This window comes from Prionailurus viverrinus, chromosome C2, assembly GCF_022837055.1.
Source record: "Prionailurus viverrinus isolate Anna chromosome C2, UM_Priviv_1.0, whole genome shotgun sequence".
Lineage (NCBI taxonomy): Eukaryota > Metazoa > Chordata > Mammalia > Carnivora > Felidae > Prionailurus > Prionailurus viverrinus.
In genome coordinates this window covers 90,776,617-90,803,714 of record NC_062569.1, presented here as the reverse complement: position 1 = coordinate 90,803,714, position 27,098 = coordinate 90,776,617, and the positions used below count along the sequence as shown (strand labels likewise).

General features: G+C 38.5%; 1 protein-coding gene and 1 pseudogene across 4 annotated transcripts in view; both read left to right on the top strand.

Annotated features, from left to right (window-relative positions):
- The window catches only part of SEC22A (SEC22 homolog A, vesicle trafficking protein), a 76,497-nt gene that overhangs the window by 33,125 nt on the left and 16,274 nt on the right, over window positions 1-27,098 (top strand). For all 4 annotated transcript variants that reach the window (XM_047874110.1, XM_047874112.1, XM_047874111.1 and 1 more), the window contains one exon: window positions 16,158-16,273. In XM_047874110.1, the coding sequence (XP_047730066.1) occupies window positions 16,158-16,273 (116 nt within the window). The remainder of the gene's footprint in view (window positions 1-16,157; window positions 16,274-27,098) is intronic.
- On the top strand, window positions 26,062-26,835 carry LOC125174586 (60S ribosomal protein L21-like; annotated as a pseudogene).

The window sequence follows — 27,098 nt, the reverse complement described above, 5'->3', positions numbered from 1 at the left end:
CCCTAGACTTTTAACCACCAGGTACTTGACTGAAGGCGGTAGGCTTCTATAATTTTATTATTTTCTACACTTGGGCATACATGTATCATCCCAGGGTATCTAACCTAAGGCATAAACTATCTTTTCTTCAGATCCTATCAGCATGGGGTCATCAACAAAGTGAGCCAATATAATGTTATATGAGGTGTTAAATGTTGGGTCCTTGTTCAGGGTGCCTGGGTGGCTCAGTCAGTTGAGCATCTGACTTCGGCTCAGTTCATGATCTCGTGGTTTGTGAGTTTGAGCCCCACGTCAGGCTCCATGCTGACAGCTCGGAGCCTGGAGCCTGCTTCGGATTCTGTGTCTCCCTCTCTCTCTGCTCCTCCCCTGCTCACACTCTGTCTCTCTCTCAAAAATAAATACTAAAAAAAAATTAAAAAAAAAAAAAGATGTTGGGTCCTTGTAGGCCAAGAGTCAACAGAATTTTTTTTGTAAGTGACCAGATAGCAAATATTTTAGGTTTTACAGGCTAAATGGTCTCTGTTGCAACTACTCCACTCTACTAGTATAGTACAAAAACAACCGTAGTCATTATGTAAAAGAATAGGTGAAGCTGTGTTGCAGTAAGGCTTTGTTTGCACAAATAGGTGGTGGGTTAGATTTGGCCTGTGGGTCATAGTTTGCCAACTCCTGCTATAGACTAATCTCTGGCTCAGAGTTGATATAACCTAGTGGCAATATAGTGAATATACTGCTATCTCTATCAAGTAAAAGCAAAAATGATTCTGATTTTCTTTTAATTAGGATAGAGAGAAAAGTGTTAGCAAATTAGTACCTACATGTTATGAAATTAATTGATCCATATGGAGACTGTGTCTGGAAAAGCATGCAGTTGGAACCCACAGTAATATGTTGTCATCCTCTAAGACACTTCCATTTTGGAACCTTCAACTGGAGTAAATAGGTGTGTAGTAGGAATCACCATCTGTGCATATATTAAGAAGCCTTGGATGATGACACGGATTTCTACAGTTACTTTAAGGAATAATATTTTGATCAGGTTTGGGTAGGGGAAGCTCCAAGACTTATCTTGGCCTTTCCTTCTCTAAAGGTTTAATTCCATAGGTCTAGCAGTCAATGTTACTGCCAGAATATCTGTACATTAATGTACACACTCAGGATCTAGAAGATCAATTTTTTTTTTCAATATATGAAGTTTATTGTCAAATTAGTTTCCATACAACACCCAGTGCTCATCCCAAAAGGTGCCCTCCTCAATACCCATCACCCACCCTCCCCTCCCTCCCACCCCCCATCAACCTTCAGTTTGTTCTCAGTTTTTAAGAGTCTCTTATGCTTTGGCTCTCTCCCACTCTAACTTCTTTTTTTTTTTTTCTTCCCCTCCCCCATGGTCTTCTGTTAAGTTTCTCAGGATCCACATAAGCGTGAAATCGTATGGTATCTGTCTTTCTTTGTATGGCTTATTTCACTTAGCATCACACTCTCCAGTTCCATCCATGTTGCTACAAAAGGCCATATTTCATTCTTTCTCATTGCCACGTAGTACTCCATTGTGTATATAAATCACAATTACTTTATCCATTCATCAGTTGATGGACATTTAGGCTCTTTCCATAATTTGGCTATTGTTGAGAGTGCTGCTATAAACATTGGGGTACAAGTGCCGCTATGCATCAGTACTCCTGTATCCCTTGGGTAAATTCCTAGCAGTGCTATTGCTGGGTCATAGGGTAGGTCTATTTTTAATTTTCTGAGGAACCTCCACACTGTTTTCCAGAGTGGCTGCATCAATTTGCATTCCCACCAACAGTGCAAGAGGGTTCCCGTTGCTCCACATCCTCTCCAGCATCTATAGTCTCCTGATTTGTTCACTTTAGCCACTCTGACTGGCGTGAGGTGATATCTGAGTGTGGTTTTGATTTGTATTTCCCTAATGAGGAGCGACGTTGAGCATCTTTTCATGTGCCTGTTGGCCATCTGGATGTCTTCTTTAGAGAAGTGTCTATTCATGTTTTCTGCCCATTTCTTCACTGGGTTCTTTGTTTTTCGGGTGTGGAGTTTGGTGAGCTCTTTATAGATTTTGGATACTAGCCCTTTGTCCGATATGTCATTTGCAAATATCTTTTCCCATTCCGTTGGTTGCCTTTTAGTTTTGTTGGTTGTTTCCTTTGCTGTGCAGAAGCTTTTTATCTTCATAAGGTCCCAGTAGTTCAATTTTGCTTTTAATTCCCTTGCCTTTGGGGATGTGTCCAGTAAGAAATTGCTACGGCTGAGGTCAGAGAGGTCTTTTCCTGCTTTCTTCTCTAGGGTTTTGATGGTTTCCTGTCTCACATTCAGGTCCTTTATCCATTTTGAGTTTATTTTTGTGAATGGTGTGAGAAAGTGGTCTAGTTTCATTCTTCTGCATGTTGCTGTCCAGTTCTCCCAGCACCATTTGTTAAAGAGACTGTCATTTTTCCACTGGATATTCTTTCCTGCTTTGTCAAAGATTAGTTGGCCATACGTTTGTGGGTCTAGTTCTGGGGTTTCTATTCTATTCCAGTGGTCTGTGTGTCTGTTTTTGTGCCAATACCATGCTGTCTTGATGATGACAGCTTTGTAGTAGAGGCTAAAGTCTGGGATTGTGATACCTCCTGCTTTGGTGGTCTTCTTCAAAATTATTTTGGCTATTCGAGGCCTTTTGTGGTTCCATATGAATTTTAGGATTGCTTGTTCTAGTTTTGAGAAGAATGCTGGTGCAATTTTGATTGGGATTGCATTGAATGTGTAGATAGCTTTGGGTAGTATTGACATTTTGACAGTATTTATTCTTCCAATCCATGAGCACGGAATGTTTTTCCATTTCTTTATATTAGAAGATCAACTTTTAATTTAGGATAGGGTCCATCCAAGTTGACCTACCAACAGACAGATTATGAAAAAGCCCATGTATTACTTGACTTCTGTAAGTCCCCACTTTAACCTGAAGACTGTAATGGTATCCTGGATCACCAGACAGCAGACACTTGAAAAACGGGGGGAATTTGGGATTTGATATTGTTCTAAGAAAGAGAAGTTTTTTTATTAAAGTAATACACAATTAGAATTTATTTTAATATTAACATAAAGTTTTCTTTTAATCCAGACCAAGCCTGCATAATATTTTCTGTAGTCTCTGAGTTTAAGTATGTTTTCCTATTTTAGCTTTTTTGTTTTCCTAAATAAAATTATTTACTTTATTTTGGAGTCTGGTTAATAGTTTTTTGACAGACATTACTTTTCAGGTCTTTTTCTCTGTTACATTTTGATTTCTTGACTTTTTTCTCTTTCTGACCTTTTGACTCCTCTTCCAACAGTCTAGCGTGAATTTTTTTCTCTATTATTATTTTCTGAAGTCTACATATACTGGATCAGAGGGTCAATATGTTAAGTTAAATACCATGTCATACTTTTACCTTTTTTGTTTTCTTTTTGAAACATTTTATTATGGAAAAAATTTAAACATATACAAAGTAAACAGAATGGTATAATGAACTCTTAGGTACTCATCACCCAGCTATAACTGTATCAGCATTTTGCCATTCTTGTTTCATCTGTATCTCTATCCACTCTGCACTCATCTACTTGATAATATATTTCTGTGATTCTTTAAGGGAAATTAGCACATACTAAAATGCACAAATCTTTGTCATGTGTTTTAGATACACAGATATATTTGTGTAAACCACACTCTGTTTTAAAGTAGAGATTTTATTATTCAGGTATGAAAGGTCAACAGATCAGAAGACATCTGCCACTGAAAAGGTAGTTTGTTATACTCCAGTCCCAAGAGAAGGGTGCATACTACACCAGGGACCACGTGGGGAAGTGTTAGTGTTGGTCAGGAGGTAAAGGAGTGGGAGGAAAATGTGAGCAAGAGCCTCTTTTGTGTTTTCCCCAGGAAGGACCTGGAGGGGCAAGTTTAGGATTGGGTAGCTTCAATACTTCTAGCAGGCTCTGGGACATAGGGCTGTTCTTAGTTGTCTGATACTAAGGGGATGATTTGGCAGGGGGATAGTGGACCTGAGTCTGAGAGCCCCATAGAGGAGATAAAGTGTGGGCTGTGCATTAGGGAGTTTGGTTTTGAAAAGCACTCTTGCAGGTAAGTTGTTTGCTATCTCTAGGGATTAGGCCATCCTTTAGGGTCAGCAAGGCCCCAAGATATCAAAGCATCAGAAATACAGAATATGATAAAAAAAACCTAATACATACCCCATCACAATATAGAACATTTCCATCTCCCCATGAAGGTCCTTCCTGTCTCTTCCAAATCTCTGCCCCCGCCCCCCCCCCCCCCAGACAACCATTGTTTGGATTTTTTTACACTCAATTTATTTTTAGTTTTGTTTGCTCTAGAACTTTATATAAACAAGATTATATAGTATGACTCCTGTGTTCAGCTTCTCTTAGTACAGTGTCATACAGTATGTCTCTGTAGTTTGATCCTTTTTATTGCCGAGTAGTAGTCATTGTATGAACGTGCCACAATCTGTTTATTCATTCTCCTGCTGATGGACATTCACTTGTTTCCAGTTTGGGATTATAAAGCTATTACAGACATCATCTTTTGTTGACAGGTTTTCATTTGTTTTGAATAAATATTAGCGGTGGAGCTTGCATGCATACACCAATAAGTAAAATAGGAGAGAAAATGTGATACATGTTCCAAGGGAGATCAACAGAGGGAAATAGGAAGTACCACTTTTAGGCCCTGGGGCCTTGAAGGACATGCAGGCTTTTGACAGACGATGATAAGAAAGGGCCTCACTGATGAGAAGTGTGTTTTTAATACCATAAAATTAGTCTCATTCAGTCATAATTTAGCAATAAGTTATGCTCATTTAGATGGAACCGACCTGAAATTTCTCCTGAATGTTCCCAAACCTGTTTTTCCAGATATTTGGGGCATCATTGAATGACTATACCTCCTGAACTTTGTCCTTGCTCAAAGAATAGGCACTGTGGTATTATGAGGTTTGAAGGTTAGAATGGTACTATCTTCTTGAATCTTCATAATGACTGTTCTGGTATTCTCTTTCATAATTTTTCCTTTCTCTTGACTCTTCTGTGTCCTTTTCACTGAATTTTTTCATTCCACCTATAAATGTATTAAAATCTCCCTTTTCCACCCCATTACGGAGGAAAAATAGTTATTTCTCAGTCCTAGTATATCTGTCAACCTGTCATCCTGTTAAACTGCAGTAGCATTCACTTAATGCTTCCATCTCTTACCATCAACAGTTATTTAACCTCTTGCAGTCCGAATTTTGTCTTCAACCGCTCCTCTGAAAGTTTTATAAAGGGTCAACAACCTTAGTCAATAAATCTAATAATCTTTTTATCTTTTTGAGTTCAGACTGTCTTTGGTCTGTCCATAGGTGTTGTTACCATATCTTTCTTCCAGATGTCCTCCCCTTCCTAGGCTTCATTAAGCTCTTTCCTCCTCTTGTTCTTCTACATCTGTCTTGCCTGACTCCTCTTCCTCTTGGTAAAGGTAGTGTTTACCAAGGATTTGCCCTTGGCCTACTTTCTTTAGTAATCTCACCCCAACCCTTCCTTTCAGAGGCAGACCTCATCTGTTTCTCCAGCTCCACTACTGTTCCATTCTTCCCTTGCTTGTGAAACATGCCTCATTATCACTACAAGTTTGAGATCTTTAAAATGTCTCCATTCTTTTTTTTTAAAGCTTTTTCTTTTCTTTTTTTTTTTTAATGTTTATATATTTTTGAGAGAGAGAGACAGAGCATGAGCAGGGGAGGGGCAGAGAGACAGAAGGAGACGCAGAATCCGAAGCAGGGTCCAGGCTCTGAGCTGTCAGCACAGAGCCTGACATGGGGCTCAAACTCACGGACCATGAGATCATGACCTGAGCCGAAGATGAACGCATAACTGACTGAGACACCTAGGCACCCCACAGTGTCTCCATTCTTGATCAAACCTGAGTTTCTTCTGGTGGGTTTGTTGGTAGCACCCTCATCTTTCCAATCATCCACACTTAAAACCTTGACATTTTCTTTAATTTTTTTCCCTTTTGTCCCCCATATCTAATTAGTTGCTATATCTACTAATTTTAACCCCTGTAATATATAATATTACTTACCTCTTTCTTCTTCATTCCTGCTGTCATTATCCTAATTTAGGCCCTTATTTCAGTCAGTCTTTTACAATGACTCTCTAATGAACTTCCTAAGGTAGATTTGTAGAAAGAGCATGGGTTTGCAGTCTTACAGATAGACCCAAGTGCTAATTGTGAAGATGACACTTACTAGCTGTCTGACTTACAGCAAATTATTTAACTTCCATTTACCGATGAGAAAATTCAGACACCAAGTTAGTCATTCCTGCCTTATGAAACACTGCATTTTGAAGGATAAGTGGGATGATGCGTACCTAGCGAGAAAGCACTGAAAAAATAGTCTTCCTGCTTTTAATCTCTACAATCCATTAATAGATTAATATTCTTTAAGCATAGCTTTAATCATATCAGTCTTTTACTCTTCAGTGTTTCCCCATTGTCTAACTTGCTCATAATTTTTAGCCTCGTATTTCCAAATGTCTATAAATTTGCTTCAATCTCCCTTTCTGACCTTATTTCTTCCTACTCTTCATAAACATCGTTTTAAGCCAGACAAAACCGCTAGGAATGCCCAATGGCAAAGTGGTTAAGAGAATGCGTTGTATAGTCAGGCTACCTGGATTTACATCCCAATTCATTTACTTACTTTGGGCAAATTACTGAATCTCCCTAAAGCTTAGTTTCCTGTCTGAAAAGAACAGGGATAATTATAGTGTCTACTTCAGTGGATTCTTAGAAGGATGAAATGAGATATGCATATAAACACTTGTGCCTGGCATATTGAAGGCAGCCACTGTTAGTAGGATTGGCAGAGGTAGTAGTTATTTATGCTTTTATTATTTGTGTCTCATTTCCACTTCTATGCTAAACATTCTTTTGTCTGCATGAAATACCGTTCTTCCCATTTGTATCTGTCTAAATTTTAATCATCTTTAAAGATCTTCCCTGGTTTTCTTACCACCCCTATATCACCACCTTCCTCCTACTTATCTTTCCTTTTCAGAATTCCTTAACTCTGTTACTTTAGAATGCTTTACTTTCATAGGCTTATCTTTTTCCCTTCAAAAGACTTGAAGTATCTTGAGGGCAGATTGTGTAAATCATTTTTTGTATTTCCTTTTTTTTTTTTAAGTTTATTTATTTTGAGAGAGAGAAAGAGAGAACGGGGGAGGGGCAGAGAGAGAATCCCAAGCAGAGAATCCCAATCCCACACTGTCAGTGCAGAGCTGGACATGGGGCTTGATCTCACAAACCATGAGATAATGACCTGAGGCAAATGAAGAGTTGGATGCTTAACTGACTGAGCCACCCGGGGCCCCCATTTTTTGTATTTTCTAAAGCACAGCATCTTATACAGAATCGTGCCAAAGAATAATTGCTGAATAAATATATTAATTCTCTATAAGCAGTAGTGTTTTGGTTCCAAGAGATTTACTCTTCTTTAGGAACTTTTGTAAACTCTTCATTAATCATTGCTTCATGAAAAATTTAATTTTGTCTTGAAAATGCCATATTGGGCTCCAGGAGACTAATTAAAGAAAAGGCATTGTAGCAGAAGACAATAATAGCAAAAACAGAACAAAAACTGACCAGGTGACACTGCTTTGGATTCAGCAACATGTTTTTTTTTTCTACATTGCCTCTCATTGTTCCAAATCCACTCTGTACTTAGTAGTGCCTATCATAGTGCCAAATTGAAGTGTGAAGTAAGCATTTATGCATAATAACATCTAAAATTTATTTTACTGAAATAGAAAATAGCATATATCACATAATAAATACATTAAAATGTGATTAAGTATCTTATTCAGTTTGTTAACATGAGAAATTGTCCTTAAGGATTGTCACCCTCATGTGGTATATTGTTGAAATTTTTTCTTGGTAACCATGCCCACAGGTCCTGGTGGGGAAGGGGTGGGAGTGGGTGAATCTCTACTAGAGAATTTCTTTCCCACAGTGATTTGGCATAGCTCCAGTCTATCCTTCAGCATAATACATGCCTTGTCCTTTTTAAAAGAGGCTTGTCATTTGTTTTCATGCTTTTAAAAATATTTCTGGTCATTTGTAAATAATTTTAATAGTAAATAATAAATTGTATGCTATAATTATAAAGAGAGGTTCCAAGGCCAAGAGACAAATAGTAGAAACTTAATATTTATCTAGTCATATTATTTATTTCTTAAATAGATACTGATCAGCATATTAAAATGTTAATATTTTTCCATTCAAGAATGGCCCTTCTGTACCTAACCATAAATAGCTGAGATTTTTAAATTATACTACAGCATATTATTTGTGTCTTTTTTGTAAGGTAAGCTTGTATATTTTATTTATTTTTTTAAAATATGAAATTTATTGTCAAATTGGTTTCCATTCAATACCCAGTGCTCATCCCAACAGATGCCCTCCTCAATACCCATCACCCACCCACCCCTCCCTCCCACCCCCCATCAACCCTTAGTTTATTCTCCGTTTTTAAGAGTCTCTTATGTTTTGCTTCCTCCCTCTCTAACTTTTTTTTTCCTCCCCTCCCCCATGGTCTTCTGTTAAGTTTCTCAGGATCCACATAAGAGTGAAAACATATGGTATCTGTCTCTCTCCGTATGACTTATTGCCCTTAGCATAACACTCTCCAGTTCTATCCACGTTCCTACAAAAGGCCATATTTCATTCTTTCTCATTGCCATGTAGTATTCCATTGTGTATATAAATCACAATTTCTTTATCCATTCATCAGTTGATGGACATTTAGGCTCTTTCCGTAATATGGCCATTGTTGAAAGTGCTGGTATAAACATTGGGGTACAAGTGCCTCTGTGCATCAGCACTTACTCCTTGGGTAAATTCCTAGCAGTGCTATTGCTGGGTCATAGGGTAGGTCTATTTTTAATTTTCTGAGGAACCTCCACACTGTTTTCCAGAGGGGCTACACCAGTTTGCATTCCCACCAACAGTGCAAGAGGGTTCCCATTTCTCCACATCTTCACCAGCATCTATAGTCTCCTGATTTGTTCACTTTAGCCACTCTGACTGGCGTGAGGTGATATCTGAGTGTGGTTTTGATTTGTATTTCCCTAATGAGGAGCAATGTTGAGCATCTTTTCATGTGCCTGTTGGCCATCTGGATGTCTTCTTTAGAGAAGTGTCTATTCATGTTTTCTGCCCATTTCTTCACTGGGTTCTTTGTTTTTCGGGTGTGGAGTTTGGTGAGCTCTTTATAGATTTTGGATACTAGCCCTTTGTCCGATATGTCATTTGCAAATATCTTTTCCCATTCCGTTGGTTGCCTTTTAGTTTTGTTTATTGTTTCCTTTGCTGTGCAGAAGCTTTTTATCTTCATGAGGTCCCAATAGGTCATTTTTGCTTTAATTCCCTTGCCTTTGGGGATGTGTCCAGTAAGAAATTGCTATGGCTGAGGTCAGAGAGGTCTTTTCCTGCTTTCTTCTCTAGGGTTTTGATGGTTTCCTGTCTCACATTCAGGTCCTTTATCCATTTTGAGTTTATTTTTGTGAATGGTGTGAGAAAGTGGTCTAGTTTCATTCTTCTGCATGTTGCTGTCCAGTTCTCCCAGCACCATTTGTTAAAGAGACTGTCTTTTTTCCACTGGATATTCTTTCCTGCTTTGTCAAAGATTAGTTGGCCATACGTTTGTGGGTCTAGTTCTGGGGTTTCTATTCTATTCCAGTGGTCTGTGTGTCTGTTTTTGTGCCAATACCATGCTGTCTTGATGATGACAGCTTTGTAGTAGAGGCTAAATGCCTCCTGCTTTGGTCTTCTTCTTCAAAATTATTTTGGCTATTCGAGGCCTTTTGTGGTTCCATGTGAATTTTAGGATTGCTTGTTCTAGTTTTGAGAAGAATGCTGGTGCAATTTTGATTGGGATTGCATTGAATGTGTAGGTAGCTTTGGGTAGTATTGACATTTTGACAATATTTATTCTTCCAATCCATGAGCATGCAATGTTTTTCCATTTCTTCATATCTTCTTCAGTTTCCTTCATAAGCTTTCTATAGTTTTCAGCATACAGATCTTTTATGTCTTTGGTTAGGTTTATTCCTAGGTATTTTATGCTTGGTGCAATTGTGAATGGGATCAGTTTCTTATTTGTCTTTCTGTTGTTTCATTATTAGTGTATAAGAATGCAATTGATTTCTGTACATTGATTTTGTATCCTGCAACTTTGCTGAATTCATGTATCAGTTCTAAGAGACTTTTGGTGGAGTCTGTCGGATTTTCCATGTATAATATCATGTCATCTGCAAAAAGTGAAAGCTTGACTTCATCATTGCCAATTTTGATGTCTTTGATTTCCTTTTGTTGTCTAATTGCTGATGCTAGCACTTCAACACTATGTTAAACAACAGTGGTGAAAGAGGACATCCCTGTCATGTTCCTGATCTCAGGGAGAAAGCTCTCAGTTTTTCCCCATTGAAGATGATATTAGCTGTGAGCTTTTCATAAATGGCTTTTTTCATGTTTAAGTATGTTCCTTCTATCCCGACTTTCTTGAGGGTTTTTATTAAGAAAGGATGCTGAATTTTGTCAAATGCTTTTTCTGCATCAATTGACAGGATCATATGGTTCTTATCTTTTCTTTTTTATTAATGTGATGTATTACATTGATTGATTTGTGAATGCTGAATCAGCCCTGCAGCCCAGGAATGAATCCCACTTGATCATGGTGAATAATTCTTTTTATATGCTGTTGAATTTGATTTGCTATATCTTATTGAGAATTTTTGCATCCATATTCATCAGGGATATTGGCCTGTGATTCTCTTTTTTTGCTGGGTCTCTGTCTGGTTTAGGAATGAAAGTAATGCTGGCTTCATAGAATGAGTCTAGAAGTTGTTCTTCCCTTTTTGTTTTTTGGAATAGCTTGAGAAGGATAGGTATTATCTCTGCTTTATTTTTTTTTTAATTTTTTTTTCAACGTTTATTTATTTTTGGGACAGAGAGAGACAGAGCATGAACGGGGGAGGGGCAGAGAGAGAGGGAGACACAGAATCGGAAACAGGCTCCAGGCTCTGAGCCATCAGCCCAGAGCCTGGCGCGGGGCTCAGACTCACGGACCGCGAGATCGTGACCTGGCTGAAGTCAGACGCTTAACCGACTGCGCCACCCAGGCGCTCCTATCTCTGCTTTAAATGTCTGGTAGAATTCCCCTGAGAAGCCATCTGGTCCTGGACTCTTATTTGTTGGGAGATTTTTGATAACTGATTCAATTTCTTTGCTGGTTATGGGTCTGTTCAAGCTTTCTATTTCTTCGTGTTTGAGTTTTGGAAGTGTGTAGGTGCTTAGGAATTTGTCCATTTCTTCCAGGTTGTCCAGTTTGTTGGCATACAATTTTTCATAGTATTCCCTGATAATTGCTTGTATTTCTGAGGGATTGGTTGTAATAATTCCATTTTCATTCATGATTTTATCCATTTGGGTCATCTCCCTTTTCTTTTTGAGAAGCATGGCTAGAGGCTTATCAATTTTGTTTATTTTTTCAAAAAACCAACTCTTGGTTTCATTTATCTGCTCTACAGTGGTTTTTTTTTTTTATTCTATATTGTTTATTTCTGCTCTGATCTTTATTATTTCTCTTCTTCTGCTGGGTTTGGGGTATCTTTGCTGTCCTGCTTCTGTTTCCTTTAAGTGTCCTGTTAGATTTTGTATTTGGGATTTTTCTTGTTTCCTGAGATAGGGCTGGATTGCAATGTCTTTTCCTCTCAGGACTGCCTTCGCTGCATCCCAAAGCATTTGGATTGTTGTATTTTCATTTTCATTTGTTTCCATATATTTTTAAATTTCTTCTCTAATTGCCTGGTTGACCCATTCATTCTTTAGTAGGGTGTTCATAGCATTGTGGTCTGAAAGTATGCATGGTATGATCTCAATTCTTGTATACTTATGAAGGGGTGTTTTGTGACCCAGTATGTGATCTATGTTGGAGAATGTTCCATGTGTACTCGAGAAGAAAGTATATTCTGTTGCTTTGGGATGCAGAGTTCTAAATATATCTGTCAAGTCCATCTGATCCAATGTATCATTCAGGGCCCTTGTTTCTTTATTGATCCTGTGTCTAGATGATCTATCCATTGTTGTAAGTGGAGTATTAAAGTCCCCTGCAATTACCACATTCTTATCAATAAGGTTGCTTATGTTTGTGATTAATTGTTTAATATATTTGGGGGCTCCCGTATTCAGCGCATAGACATTTATAATTGTTAGCTCTTCCTAATGGATAGACCCTATAATTATTATATGATGCTGTTCTTCATCTCTTGTTACAGCCTTTAATTTGAAGTCTAGTTTGTCTGATACAAGTATGGCTACTCCAGCTTTCTTTTGACTTCCAGTAGCCTGATAGATAGATCTCCATCCCCTCACTTTCAATCTGAAGGTGTCCTCAGGTCTAAAATGAGTCTCTTGTAGACAGCAAGTAGATGGGTCTTGTTTTTTTATCCATTCTGTTACCCTATGTCTTTTGATTGGAGCATTTAGTCAATTTACATTCAGTGTTATTATAGAAAGATATGGGTTTAGAGTCATTGTGATGTCTGTAGATTTCATGCTTGTAGTGATGTCTCTGGTACTTTGTGGTCCTTGCAACATTTAACTCACAGAATCCCCCTTAGGATCTCTTTGTAGGGCTGGTTTAGTGGTGATGAATTCCTTCAGTTTTTGTTTGTTTGGGAAGACCTTTATCTCTCCTTCTATTCTGAATGACAGACTTGCTGGATAAAGGATTCTCGGCTGCATATTTTTTCTGTTCATCACATTGAAGATTCCCTGCCATTCCTTTCTGGCCTGCCAAGTTTCAGTAGATAGGTCTGTCACTAATATTATTGGTCTCCCTTTATATGTTAGAGTGTGTTTATCCCTTTCAGAATTTCTCTTTATCCTTATATTTTGCCAGTTTCACTATGATATGTCGTGCAGAAGATGGATTCACGTTATGTCTGAAGGGAGTTCTCTGTGCCTCTTGGATTTCAATGCCTTTTTCCTTCCCCAGATCAGGGAAGTTCTCAGCTCTGGTTTGTTCAAGTACACCTTCAGCCCCTTTCTCTCTCGCTTCCTCTTCTGGAATTCCTATTATACGGATATTGTTGCGTTTGATTGCATCACTTAGTTCTCTAATTCTCCCCTCACACTCCTGGATATTTTTTATCTCTCTTTTTCTCAGCTTCCTCTTTTTCCATAATTTTATCTTCTAATTCACCTATTCTCTCCTCTGCCTCTTCAATCCGAGCGGTGGTCACCTCCATTTTATTTTGCACCTCATTTGTAGCATTTTTTAGCTCCTCGTGACTATTTCTTAGTTCCTTGATCTCTGTTGCAATAGATTGTCTGCTGTCCTCTGTACTTTTTTCAAGCCCAGTGATTAGTTTTATGATGATTATTCTAAATTCTTGTTCCATTATAATGCTTAAATCATTTTTGTTCAATTCGTTAGCTGTTGCTACTTCCTGGAGTTTCTTTTGAGGAGAGTTCTTCTATTTTGTCATTTTGTATAGTCCCTGGAGTGGCGCAGAACTGCAGGGCACTTCCCCTGTGCTGTCTGGAGTAACTTGTGTTGGTGGCGGGGGCCACAGTCAGACCTGATGTCTGTCTCCAGCCCACTGCTGGGGCCACAGTCAGACTGGTTTGTACCTTATCTTCCCCTCTCCCAGGGGCAGGACTCACTGTGGAGTGGTGTGGCCCCTGTCTGGGCTACTTGCACACTGCCAGGCTTGTGGTGCTGCTTTGACAGGATCTGGTGTATTAGCCGGGGTGGATCCGCAAGGTGCACAGGGGCGGAAGGGGCAGGCATAGCTTGCTTTGCTATCGGTGGTCCCCTGAGGGAGTAGTCCTGCAGCACTGGGAGGGAGGCCAACCCGTCGGAGGGATGGATCCACAGAAGCACAGTGTTGGGTGTTTGCGCGGTGCAGGCAAGTTCAGTGAACTGGTTCCCTTTGGGGTTTCGGCTCGGCTGGGGGATGGGAAAGGGAGATGGCGCTGGCCGGCGCCTTTGTTCCCCACCAAGCTGAGCTCTGTCTTCCAGGGCTCAACACCTGTCCCTCCCCCTGTCCTCTCACCCTCACACTCTCTGAGCAGAGCTATTGACTTATAACATTCCAGATGTTAAGTCCCACTGGCTGTCAGGACTCACGCAGGCCGACCCCTCCGCTTTTGCAAGCCAGACTCAGGGGCTTTGCCTTGCTAGGCGGGCTGGCTGCCCCTCCACTGCACCAGCTCCCTCCTGCTAGTCCGTGTAGCACACACTGCCTCTCTGCCCTTCCTACCCTCTTCCGTGGGCCTCTCGTCTATGCTTGGCTCTGGAGAGTCTGTTCTGCTAGTCTTCTGGCCATTTTCTGGGTTATTTAGGCAGGTGTGGGTGGAATCTAAGTGACCGGCAGGATGAGGTGAGCCCAGCGTCCTCCTGCACCGCCATCTTCCCTGGATTTCTAAGCTTGTATATTTTAGAAGTGTGATTTATGTAATCTGTTCAGTTGTCAGGTTTTATTTTTAAGGCTCATATTAAGGATTTCTTATTAGAGGCCAGTTTTTCCTTACTACTGAGAAGGGGTGGGGAGGGATGAACAGAGAGTACAAAACATGACTAATTGGTAGACTGGTTGCATAGATTTAAAAAAAAATTTTTTTTAATGTTTATTTTTGAGAGAGAGAATGAGTGAGCAAGGAAGGGGCAGACAGAGGGGCAGAGAGAGATGGAGACATAGAATCCAAAGCAGGCTCCAGGCTCTGAGCTGTCAGCACAGAGCCCGATGTGGAGTTCAAACCCATAGACCACAAGATCATGACCTGAGCTGAAATCGGACGTTTAACTGACTGAGTCACCCAGGCACCCCAAGTTGCATAGATTTTTAAATTGTGACTTTTTTTCTCTACTGATATACAACTTAGTCTTAATACTTTACAAAGACATTGAATTTTTTGTTTTCATATTAAAATCTCAAGGAAACTGATTAAGAGACCAAGCAATCAGCTTGGGCACAGAAGAAACTTAAGAAAATGTTATCCCATATTAGCATTTTCTGCTGAACTTGAGGAATAAATACTTTTTGTGATATTTGGGGTTTTATGTTTCAATGACCTGTTTAGGGAAACTTTTCTGCTATAAGGGCTGAATATAAGTTGCAAAGATTTAAGCCTTTCCTGATATTAATGTTCCACCTCATTAACTTCATTGTCAGCTCTTTTACACTTCATTGATTTAAATAAAATGATCTAACTGTAGTTCTGCTGTCCTTTCTCTGTCTCTCTCTCCTTTTTGAGGTCTAGATGATTGTGTATTTAGTTTTGTATTTTCATTTAGACTCTGTTGTTAATTTTGTTAAGCCCAACATGAGGATAAAGGGAAATTATGGTATAACTAAATGTCTTACCCTGCTGAAGCCCTGACAGATAAGGGAATGCATTTGTTGAGATAAACTGGTCACTTTCTTTTTTAGCTAGTGCTTTAACATTTGTCATGGTCTTCACATGCTCCTCAGAGATCATGAACTTCTATTCTATTGTGAAGTTCAGATTGGTGATTATATAGGAGCTTTCACATATATCCCATGGTATTTTTAGACCTGGAACCCAAATAATGGAGAGCTTGGCTTTAAAAAAGCAAGCTATGTTTGTCCTTAAAAATGTTATCTAAGCATTTTCAGTAAAATAGGAATTATGCAATGATTTCTCAAGGAAAGTCACCTTTGCAAATATTTGCAATTACTTCCAAGTGGTAGACCTATTTAGGCAGTAAGGTGGTTTTTTTTTGCATGATTTACTGCCAGATGTGAGCCCTCCTTAGCACCATATACCCCAAGTGCGAGTTAGATGTCTTTGTTAACATTTAGAGAAAAAGAACTTAATGAACTTGAGTTCGGGGCAATGAAGCTGTCATGTTGCCAAGATATTTTGCATTAAAAAATAATTACTAACATATTAATAAATAACTTTATGAAGATTAATCCGTATTTGACCCTTAAATTTACATATTTAGCAAAGAATTTCATTTTACAGAAGTTTAGGTGCTGACATGAGATAGTGGTGTTCATTTCTAACCATTTCTTTTATTTTCCAGCTCACCAGCGACTAGAACCAGCAACTTTGTCAGCAATTGTGGCATTTATCCTCAGTCTTTTATGTGGAGCTCTGAATTTAATTCGAGGTTTTCATGCCATAGAAAGTCTTTTGCAGGTACTGTGCTGATTTTGCAATTTCAGGTGACTGTGCCTGTTGCTTCTACTTGTTACTCAGTTGATTTGAATTGATTTGGGTATTAGTACAATTTACGTTGCATGCTCAAATTCTGTATTCTTTATGCCAGCCCTGGTCTCCCCTTCCTCTAAGAACAATGATTTCTAGTTGGCCTCTTTGACTCAATTAGCATGTATTTATTTATAATTTACTCTGCAGGAGGCACTGTAGGTGGATACTCTGGGGACACCAAGGTATGTGTGACATGAACACTGCAGTCTCAGAGCCTAGAGTTGAATTGGGAGGGGGCAAAGCCATCCATCAATAATTACCAAGTACATAGAGTTTGGAAGAGGAGCAGTCACTGCGAGTCAGGATAGGAGAAGACTGTGGAGGAGGGGTGAGCTGGACCTAGAAGGATCTGAGTGGAAAGAGAGGAATGGAAAAAAAAAAGAGGGCATTTATGGGCAGGTTTTTGTCCCACTTTTATGTATTTCTACCTTGTTATCTCCTTTTTTTTTTCCTTTTTAATTGGAGGCTACCAGAAACCACTATTTTTTTTTTTTTTCAAATATTGCCAACGATTCTGTTTTCCAGTGGAGTTTTCTCAGAGACTCTGGCTATCAGAATATACTAACTTTTTCTCTTTTATAAAGTTTTTGAAACTTCCTTTCTTAAAGTTTAGCACATTTCAGACTGGACAGCTTTCCTTACCTTTGTTTCTGCTCACTTTCTCTGAAGATTTTTTCTTGACACTTGCACATATAAATAAATTCTCTGTTTTTGGTCAGCATTAAGCTCAGAATACCATTTGTAAAAAAAACCACTTAACATGCCTTATATTCTTTTTCAAAATTGCTTGTTTTGTTTGGGGAACACTCAGAGAGTACCATTCTGAGTACCCTCTGAGTGTCGTCAGCTCTTTGAAGCCAGTAGCAGAGCACATCACAAGTTTCAGGCAGCTGAGCTGTCCCTTCGGTGGGGAGGAGGAGTGTCTCATGACTTTTTAATTCTTCTTTCAAATATCATGAGCCCTCAGGTAAAGCCCCTCTTCCCTTGCAGGCACAGTGTCCCTTGGTGTTCCTGCCCCTGTTCCCTAGCCAGGTCAGCTTTATTCCAGCAGGAGTTCAATTTTGAGCCAGTTAGACAGCCTGCCAAAAAGAAACAAAGGCAATTTGGAGACCACTGACTGAAAAAGTTAATAAATAAGACATTCTCTCCCCTCCCCACCTTTTTTTTTTTTAAACTTGTTGTAGTGGAAAGAACAGTAGTGTGGGTGTGTGAAGAGTTAGTTTTTATTTGTGGAGCAAAGAGAGTGTTGGTTCCAGTTCAGCTCCTGATTAGCTCTATGACCTTGAATAGTTCACTTTGGTTTCTGGTCTTCAGTTTCATTACTTATAAATGAAGGAGAAGGTTGGATTTGATGAGTATCTCTCAAAGTATGGGGCACATTTATCACTGGTTGCATAGTAGATGACTTTAGGTGGTAGAGGGATGAATGTTTTTAATTTTAAGAGTTATGTATTTAATGTATATTAATGTATAATAACTGTATTTGGTAAGAGATAGTATCTGTTAATGATAGAGATATAAAATTTTTTTATGTTTGTTTATTTTGGGGGGAGGAGGGGCAGAGATAGGGAGACAGAGGATCCGAAGCAGTCTGCCCCGTTAGTGCAAAGCCCAACGTGGGGTTCAAACCCTCAAATTGTAAGATCGTGACCTGAGCTGAAGTCGGATGCTCAACTGACTGAGCCACCTAGGCACCCCTAAGATTTTCTTTTTAAAATAAATTAATTTTAATAAAATGCCAACTTTATGCATTTTATTAAGTAAATAGTGGTATAATTAGTATTTACAGTTGGCAAAAATTGTGAAGATGGTTTTCTGTGGTTAAAAAAAATTCTCAGGTTGTTTGAAAGTAGCAAATTAGTAAGGGGAGGGGGCAGATCTGGGTAGAGAAGTTTTTGTGCTATAGAGCCGTACCATCCCTGACTCAGAAGACAGTGTACAAGTGTGAAACCTGGACCTTAGACCCTCCTTACTTTTAAAAGTCAGGCAAGGTTGTTGTATCTCACAAAACCTATTAAAGAAAGTAATTTCTGGGGTGCCTGGGTGGCTCAGTCACGCATTCGACTCTTGATTTAGGCCCGGGTCATGATGTCACAGTCATGGGATCGAGCCCTGTGTCAGACTCTGTGCTGAATGAACGTGGAGCCTGCTTGGGATTCTGTCTCTCCCTCTCTCTGCCTCTTTCTCTCACTCTCTCAAAATAAGTAAACATTTTAAAAAATAGCTTCTTTCAGGCACTTAGGTATCTTATCCCTCAATTTCCTGATTCTTTCCTCCCTCTTCTGATTACTAACTTCAAAGCTAAGGAAAGTAGTATAAACTACAGCTTTTGATGCTTTTGAGCTGCTACAGCTGACTCATGCCTGCCTTGATGCCTAAGTATTCCATGTTTTCCCTCCGACCAGTAATGTCTTTGCCTCATTGCAGTTGTTTAGGGTTCAGAAGAACAATAATCTGATTAAATGGATTATTACGTGTAACTGGCTGATAGCTCTGAGATTACTCAGCCTGTTTACACTTTAAAAAGACATTACAGTCCAATGTAACTCATGAACACAGAAAACTCCTCAACAAGATATTAACAAATTGAATCCGATGATATATAAAAAGAATCATACCACAGCTGAGTGGATTTATTCCAGGTATGCAAGGCTGGTGCAGCATTCGACAGTTAATATAATCTGTCACATCAACAGGCTAAAGAAGAAAAATCATAGGATTGTGTCTTGGATACAGAAAAATCATGTGACAAAATCCAATACCTATTCATGAACTCACCACAAACTAGGTATGAAGGGGAACTTCCTCAACTTGATAAAGAACATCTACAGAAACTCTACAGCTAACACCATACTTGATGAGAAACTAGATGCTTTGTCCCTAAGATCAGGAACAAGACAAGGATGTCCTCTCTAACCATTCCTATTCAACATCGTACTGGGAAACCTAGTTAATGCAGTAAGACAAGAAAACAGAAGGCATACAGATTGGGAAAGAAGGAATACAACTGTCTTTATTCACAGATGTTCTGATTATCTATGTAGACAATCCCGAAGAACTGACAAATTCCTAGAATTCATAAATGATATAGCACAGTTATTGGTTCCAAAGTTAATATATAAAAGTCAATTACTTTCCTACATACCAGCAAGGAACAGTTGAAATTTGAAATTTAAAAAACAATACCATTTATATTGGCACCCCCCAAAATGAGGCGCTTAAGAATAAATCTGACAAAACATATATAAGATCTGTGTGAGAAAAACTATAAAACTGTGATAAAAGAGATCAAAGAAGATCTGAATAAATCTTCTGAATTATCTGAATAAATGGAGTGACATTCCATTTATAGTGACATTCCATGTTCATGAGTGGGAAGATACGTTGTTAAGATGTCAGTTCTTCCTAACTTGATCTATAGATTCAGCACAATCCCAATCAAAATCCCAGCTAGTTACTTTGTAGATACTGACAAAGTGATCCTAGTAAGGACAGGTAAAAGCCAATACAATACTGAGGAAAAGGAAATCAAAGGACTGACACTACCCAACTTCAAGATTTACTGTTAAGCTATAATAATTAAGACAGTGTGGTGTTGGCAAAACAATAGACAAATGGATCAATAGAACAAAATAGCTCAGAAACATACCCATATAAGTATAGTCAACTGATCTTTGACAAAGAAACAAAAGCAATTCAGTGGAGAAAGAATAATATTTCAACAAATGGTGCTGAAACAGACATCCACATGCAAAAAAAAAAAAAAAATCTGGAGACAGATTTTATACCTTGAATTAAACAACTTAACTCAAAACGGATCACAGACCTAAATGTAAGGTACAAAACTTTTAAAAGATATCAGGAGAAAACCTGGATGACCTTGGGTTTGGTAATGACTTTTTATATACAACATCAAAAGCATGACCCATGAAAGTTTAAAAAGTTTTGTCCCGTGAAGGACATTAAGAGAATGAGAAGATAAGCCACAGACTAGGAGAAAATGTTTGCAGGACACATCTGACAAATGGCTTGTATCCAAAACATACAAAGAACTCTTAAAACTTAAAGTAAACAATGCAATTAAAAATTGGGCAAAAGAACTGAACAGGCACCCCACCAAAGTAGATATCCAGGTGGAAAAAAAGCATATGAAAAGATGTCCAACATCATATGTCACTAAGGAATTGCAAATTAAAACAACAATAAGAAACTACTAAACTATTAGAATGGCAAAACAAAACAAAACACTGGCAGTACCGAATGTTAGGATATATAACAATATGAAGTCTTCATTCGTTGCTGGTGGTAGTGCAAAATGGCAGTCATTTTGGAAGACAGTTTGGCTGTTTCTCACAAAGCTAAGCATAGCCTTAACTATATGATCCAGCAATCATACTCCTATGTATATTTACCCAAATGAATAGAAAACTTACATCTACCAAAAACCTGCACATGAATGTTTATATCCTAATTTCAAAAAACCAGAAGCAATTAAGATGTCCTTCAAAAGGTGAAAGAATAAACAATCTGTACAATGGAGTGTTATTCAATGAGAAAAAGAAATAAGTTCTTAAGCCACAAAAAGACCTGGCTAAACCTGGGGTGCCTGGGTGGCTCAGTTGGTTAAGCATCCAACTTTGGCTCAGGTCATGATCTCACAGTTCGTGAGCCCCGCATCGGGCTCTGTGCTGACAGCTCGGAGCCTGGAGCCTGCTTCAGATTCTGTGTCTCCATTTCAATCTGCCTCTCTCCTGTTCGTTCTCTGTCTCTGTCTCTCTCAAAATAAAGACATTTTTAAAAATTAAAAAAAAACAACAACAACATGGCTAAACCTTAAATGCCTGATGCTTAATGCAAGAGGCCAGTCTGAGGAAACTACATAGTTACATGATTCCAACTATATGACATTCTGGGAAAGGCAAAACTATAGAGACAGTAAGTGAAAGGATTAGTGGTTGCCAGGGGTTTAGAGGGAGGTAGGAAGGGATGAACAGTTGGGACATGGGATTTTTAGGGCAGTGAAACTATTCTGTATGTTAATGTAAGGGTGATTATTTCATTATACATTTGTCAAAACCCAAAGAATGTAGAACACAAAGAGTGAACCCTAATGTAAACTGTGGACTTTGGTTAATGATAATGTGTCGCTGTTGGCTCATCAGTTATAACAAATATATCACATTAATGTAAGATGTTAATGAGAAAATGGTGAACAGGGGAAAGAGCCGGGTATATGGGAACTCTTTGTAGTACACTTTCTGCTTAATTTTCTGTAAACCTATTCTAAAGATAAAAATCGATTAAACACACACGCATACACACCAACATTAAAACAAAGACCAGAAAGGGAGGAGCATTCTCTGGGCTTTAATTTTCATTAGGTGCAGCTCCACTTAGTAGTTAAAAGTATAGCTTGTTGCACCCAGCCAACTCTTAGGGAATGGTGGATCGGCTTTCTCTTCTCATGAAGGAGCTGAGCCTTGTCCTTCACACAGGCAAGGAGGGGATGTCAGCATCCCAGCCAGAGTGGAATGTGTCCAGGAATGTGATTCATGTTTTAAGGTCAAATGTACAACTTTGTGCCCTCAGAATAGTGGCCATTTTGAGAGAGCTAGAGACCCTCTGATCCTGTGCCCACCAGTCCCTCTCAGCTCAGCCCCAAGTACTCCCACCAAAGATGGCCTGGAAAAATAACAATATCTTTTAATCTGCATTTCTTTGCATAAAGAAACTCTGGAATGATAAACTTACAAATGCAGTAGGAACTGGATAGATGGGAAGCAGGGTAGGAATGAGACTCTTCATAATATATACCTTTGGTTATATTATTTTTACTTTTTGAACCATACTTGTTCAGATTTTAAGTAATCAAAATGAATATTTATTAGCACCTGTTATTTAAACTTGAAAAAAAGGCAACAACTTTTTTTTTAATGTTACTTATTTTTAGAGAGAGAGAGAGATGGTGCACACATGTGCGTGGGGGAGAGGAGAGGGAGAGAGAATCCCTAGCTGGCTCCACACTGTCAGCACAGAGCCAGATACAGGGCTTGATCTCACGAACTGTGAAATTGTGACCTGAGCCAAAACTGACTTAACCGACTGAGCTACCCAGGTGCCCCCCAAAAAAGACAACTTCTGTTAACCCAACTTAATAGGAGGATTTTCAAGTAACATTTCAGTAGAGTAAAGGCAACTATTTTTATGGGGGTTAAAAGGAGCCTGAGCATTTTCCCTGGGTTTTTATAGTTTCTTACTGCCTCTACGAATCCACAGTTTGCCTAGAAGCTTCAAGTTGTTTGTCTTAAACAGTTCCTTAAGACTGTGATGCTGGAGTGTGAGGAAGCATGGGATAAATTACAAGTAGGGACAAAGAGAGCTTTTTTACCAGATCATTTTATAATTTGGGGACTCAGTAGATGCTTGTATCTTTGAGATGTGTCTTTCTAATGATTGATACGGAATTCTTTCCTTTTCTATTGTTGTCCTAGACTAAATTTATTCCAAACAGTGTTTCCTTCTTACCTGATATAAGGAACTTTAAATTGGTCCATATGGGATTTTTAGCTGCCTAGAAAGTGTGGACACCTGGTTATTTTGTTCTTTTAGGAATGTTTTAAATCTTTGTTCTGCCATAGACACCTGATGTACTCCACATACACTTATCAATAATTGAGGTTTCTAAAACAGGGATGCTCAGAGAAAAGAACAAGGAAACAGAATGCAGAGTTGTGAGGTAGTTCATGGTAGTTTGTCACTCATAAGTAGTTTAAAAGGATTTTCTAGCAAATTCTGATCTCACATAAATCAGACACTGCTTTTGGAAATTCATTGGACCAAAAGTAGAGATTGCTTGTGTTCCAATTATTGGGGATCTTATATCAGTATAGAGAAAAATGTTCTGGTAAGTGGTGCTTGGCATTATTTTCCCATGTCTTGTTATAAGAATAATGAAGGAGCACAATGGAACGTTGGATGTATCTGCCTTCTGAGGATTCTGTATCCTGAAAGGTGGAATGGACAACAGGCAAACAGAAGGAGAGAATGAAATGTCAGAATGCAGAGGGCACTGATAACTTTAGTTTTAAGCAGGGTAGGATTAGGGGTACAAGCTAGATTAATTTCCACAAGTACATCCTTTATAGCCCAGATCAACTGGAAAGAAAATATATACAAAATTGGGAACGTAAGGTCTTTTGCTTTTAATTTTCCCTCCTTGGGGTCTATTTTTGTGACTTGGATAAAAGGTCCTTTTTATTCTCACAAAAGCCATTGAACTTAAGCCTTCTGTCAACCTTCTCTGTGGTTCGTCTTTGTATTTTGTGTTAGAAATAGTCTCTGGAGTCAATGTAGATGATTTTTGGTCAGTAAAAGTAGATCTTTTTGAGATGGTTGCTGTGTAGCCTTGAATGTAAATTCTAGGACTTGGGACTTAAACTTCCCTGTTTTGAAGTTACCTGTAGTAGAGTTACTCAGATCATGGTGGTCACAGAGGAGGCAGAAAGGCAGTACACAGATTAAGTGGTCTCAACATTTCTTTAATACTTAATCTAAGAGCCAAGGATTTATCTAGGGATATTTATAGATTTAGCTGAAAATATGTAATGTATTTCCTGAGTGTGAGTACATTGATATTAAAGTTTACCTTTTTAAGACCACGAATTTTAACTACTCTTTTTGAATGCTAAAAATGTTTGCCACATTTATCTTCTAGTATGTAAGTTGTTGCCTAAGGCACATTTAAATTTGAGAACCTACATGAATCAACATTCCTGTGTATTTTTAACATCGTTTGAAGATTTGGCACAAGTTTGTTTCTTCTTAATGAATAACTGGTTCTTAGGGTAATAACAAGGAATTTATTAAACTATATAGCACTGAAGCATTTCTTTAGAATGTAAGTTCAAACTGGGGAGGTGTAGGATGAGTAGAGTTTTATATTAAGTTGGAAAATTTGATTTGGTGTTCATAGTAATGTGTAAATTAGATTATTTTCACTCATTTCCTAACTTTGTTCTGAGTTTAGAGATGTTAATGGGTTTATTGTGAATTGGCACCTCGCGAATGTATAATCTTTTATCACATCAGGTTTATGTTGTCTGTGTTCCTTTAAGGAGCCACCTTGAGACAGTGATATTAATTAGGCTGGTGTCAGTCTAGAAGTAATTTTCATGTGGTGCATTAGAGAAAAATTGAGTATTCTGATACAGCAGTAAAAATGCTGGCCTGGAATTCAGGATACCGGGGTCCCATGTGCCAGTAACTAACTTAGTGACCTTGGATGACTTATTTACCTTCTTGGATCTCATTTTCCTATTTTGTAAGATGCAGGTATTAAATTACATAGGCTCAAGGACCACTTCAGTACTAACGTTCTAAGACTCTCTGGTTCTGAAATTGTTAGTAATGGCTACTACGAAGCAGAAGTAATCAATTTTCTTTTATTCCTTAAGTTCTTTATTTCCCATAGATTTGTTAATACCTAATTAAAATAATACCTAATTAAATGCCTAATTAAATACCTAATTAAAAAAAAGGTTTTGATTTATTTAGTAGCATACTATCTATGCTAAGATGCAGTGCTTGCTTGTTTTCAAAGAAATAAAAGTATATTTCCTGATTCTATGTTCATTATTAAAGAGTTGAGGGAAAAATGTATAAAGAAAATAAAAATCATCTCCAAATTTTCTCTGTATTTTTATATATATGCATATACATACATATGTACCTGTATGTATGTCATATCCATTGTATGTTTGTGCCCTTTTTTCCACTTAAGATTAAAAAGTGAATATTTCCCAATTATTACAAACATTTTAATAGTATCATCCGAAAACATTGTATGATTATTATATATTGCCTCTGTTCCTCTCTTCATCCTTTCATTTTTTTAAATTTTTATTTAAATTTTAGTTAAAATATACAGTACAATATTGGTTTCAGAAGTAGAATTCAGTAATTCACACTTATATACAACACCCAGTGCTGATCACAACAAGTGCCCTCTTTAATACCCATCACTCATTTAGCCCATCCCCCAATAGTTAAGAGTCTCAGGGTTCCTGGGTGGCTCAGTCAGTTAAGTGTCCGACTTTGGCTCAGGTCATGATCTCAGGGTTTGTGGGTTCAAGCCCTGCATGGGGCTCTGTGCTGACAGCTCGGAGCCTGGAGCCTGCTTTGGATTCTTTGTCTTCCTCTGTCTCTGCCCCTCCCCCACTTGTGTGCACATGTACACTCTCTCTTAAAAATAAGCATTAAAATTTTTTTTCTTTAAATTCTCCTGTAGTTTGTTTCCCTCTCCTCTTCTCCCCCATCTTCCCATATGTTCATCTGTTATGTTTTTCATCCTCACATTTAAAAAAATATTCTTTCCATTTGTTAGTTTTGAAATTGTTTTAAATGTTTATTTTTGAGAGAGAGAGAAAGAGAGAGCACGCACGAGCAAGTGGGGGAGAGGCAGAGAGAGAGGGAGACACAGAATCTAGAGCAGGCTCTAGGCTCCAAGCTGTCAGCACAGAGCCCCAAGTGGGGCTTGAACCCACAAATTGTGAAATCATGACCTGAGCCAAAGTTGGACGCTTAACTGATTGAGCCACCCAAGTGACCCTCTATTTGTTAGTTTTCAAAGCAATATATTGGTATCCTAGCGTTCTCCTAAAGGTGAAAGTGACGTTTTTAAAATTTTTAATTCAACCTTTTGGTCAGAACCTCCATCTTTCAGTAATTCGCCAAAATGACCAACACAAGGGGAAAGAGGAGAGGTACTCGCTATATGTTCTGTAGGCCTTTTAGAAAACATGGAGTTGTTCCTTTGGAAGCATACATGTGAATCTACAAGAAAGATGATATTGTGGATATCAAGGGAATGGGCACTGTTCAAAAAGGAATGTCCCACAAATGTTACCGTGGCAAAACTGGAAGAGTCTACAGTGTTACCCACCATGCTGTTGGCATTGTTGTAAACAAACAAGTTAAGGGCAAGATTCTTGCTAAGAGAATTCTTGTAAGTATTAAGCATGTTAACCACTCAAAGACCTGAGACAGCTTCCTGAAGCGTGTGAAGGAAAACAATCAGAAAAAGAAGAAAGTCAAGGAGAAAGGTACTTGGGTTCAACTGAAGCGCCAGCCTGCCCCACCCAGAGATGCACATTTTGTGAGAACCAGTGGAAAGGAGCCTGAGCTGTTGGAGCTCATTCCCTATGAATTCATAGCATGATAAATGTAAAAAAAAAACAAGAACAAAAACCTCAAGACTGTGTAAAAAAAATAAATTAATTAAATAAAATAAAACTTTTATTCGAACTTTACCTCTGCCCCTTCCTTCCCTGTCCCACCCTGCCTTCATCGCTCTATTGTCTCTTCCCTCACACACACTTCTGTGCCCCCTCTTGAACCTCTCTCCCGCCTTCCCCAACTGCTAGCTGTTATTCCCTCACCTGCATTCCATTTGCTTTTTCTCTGCTGGCTCTTTCTCTTAGCTCATAAATATGCTGTAACTTGCTGATCTTTAAAAACCTCTTGATGTATGTTCCCTTCTAATTTTTTGAAAGAATAGACTGGTTGTTCCCACTTCGTTACCTCTATTCTCTTAATCTATTGTGATCTCTTTTCTGCCCTCAGTTCTTTCAAATACTGACCGTTAAGCTCACCAGTATCCTTCTGATTGCAAGATATTGCAGCCACTCTTGAGGCCTTGTCTTATGGGGCCTGTCTCCTCGCACATGCTGTTCAGGTTTTCATTTTAAAAGTAACT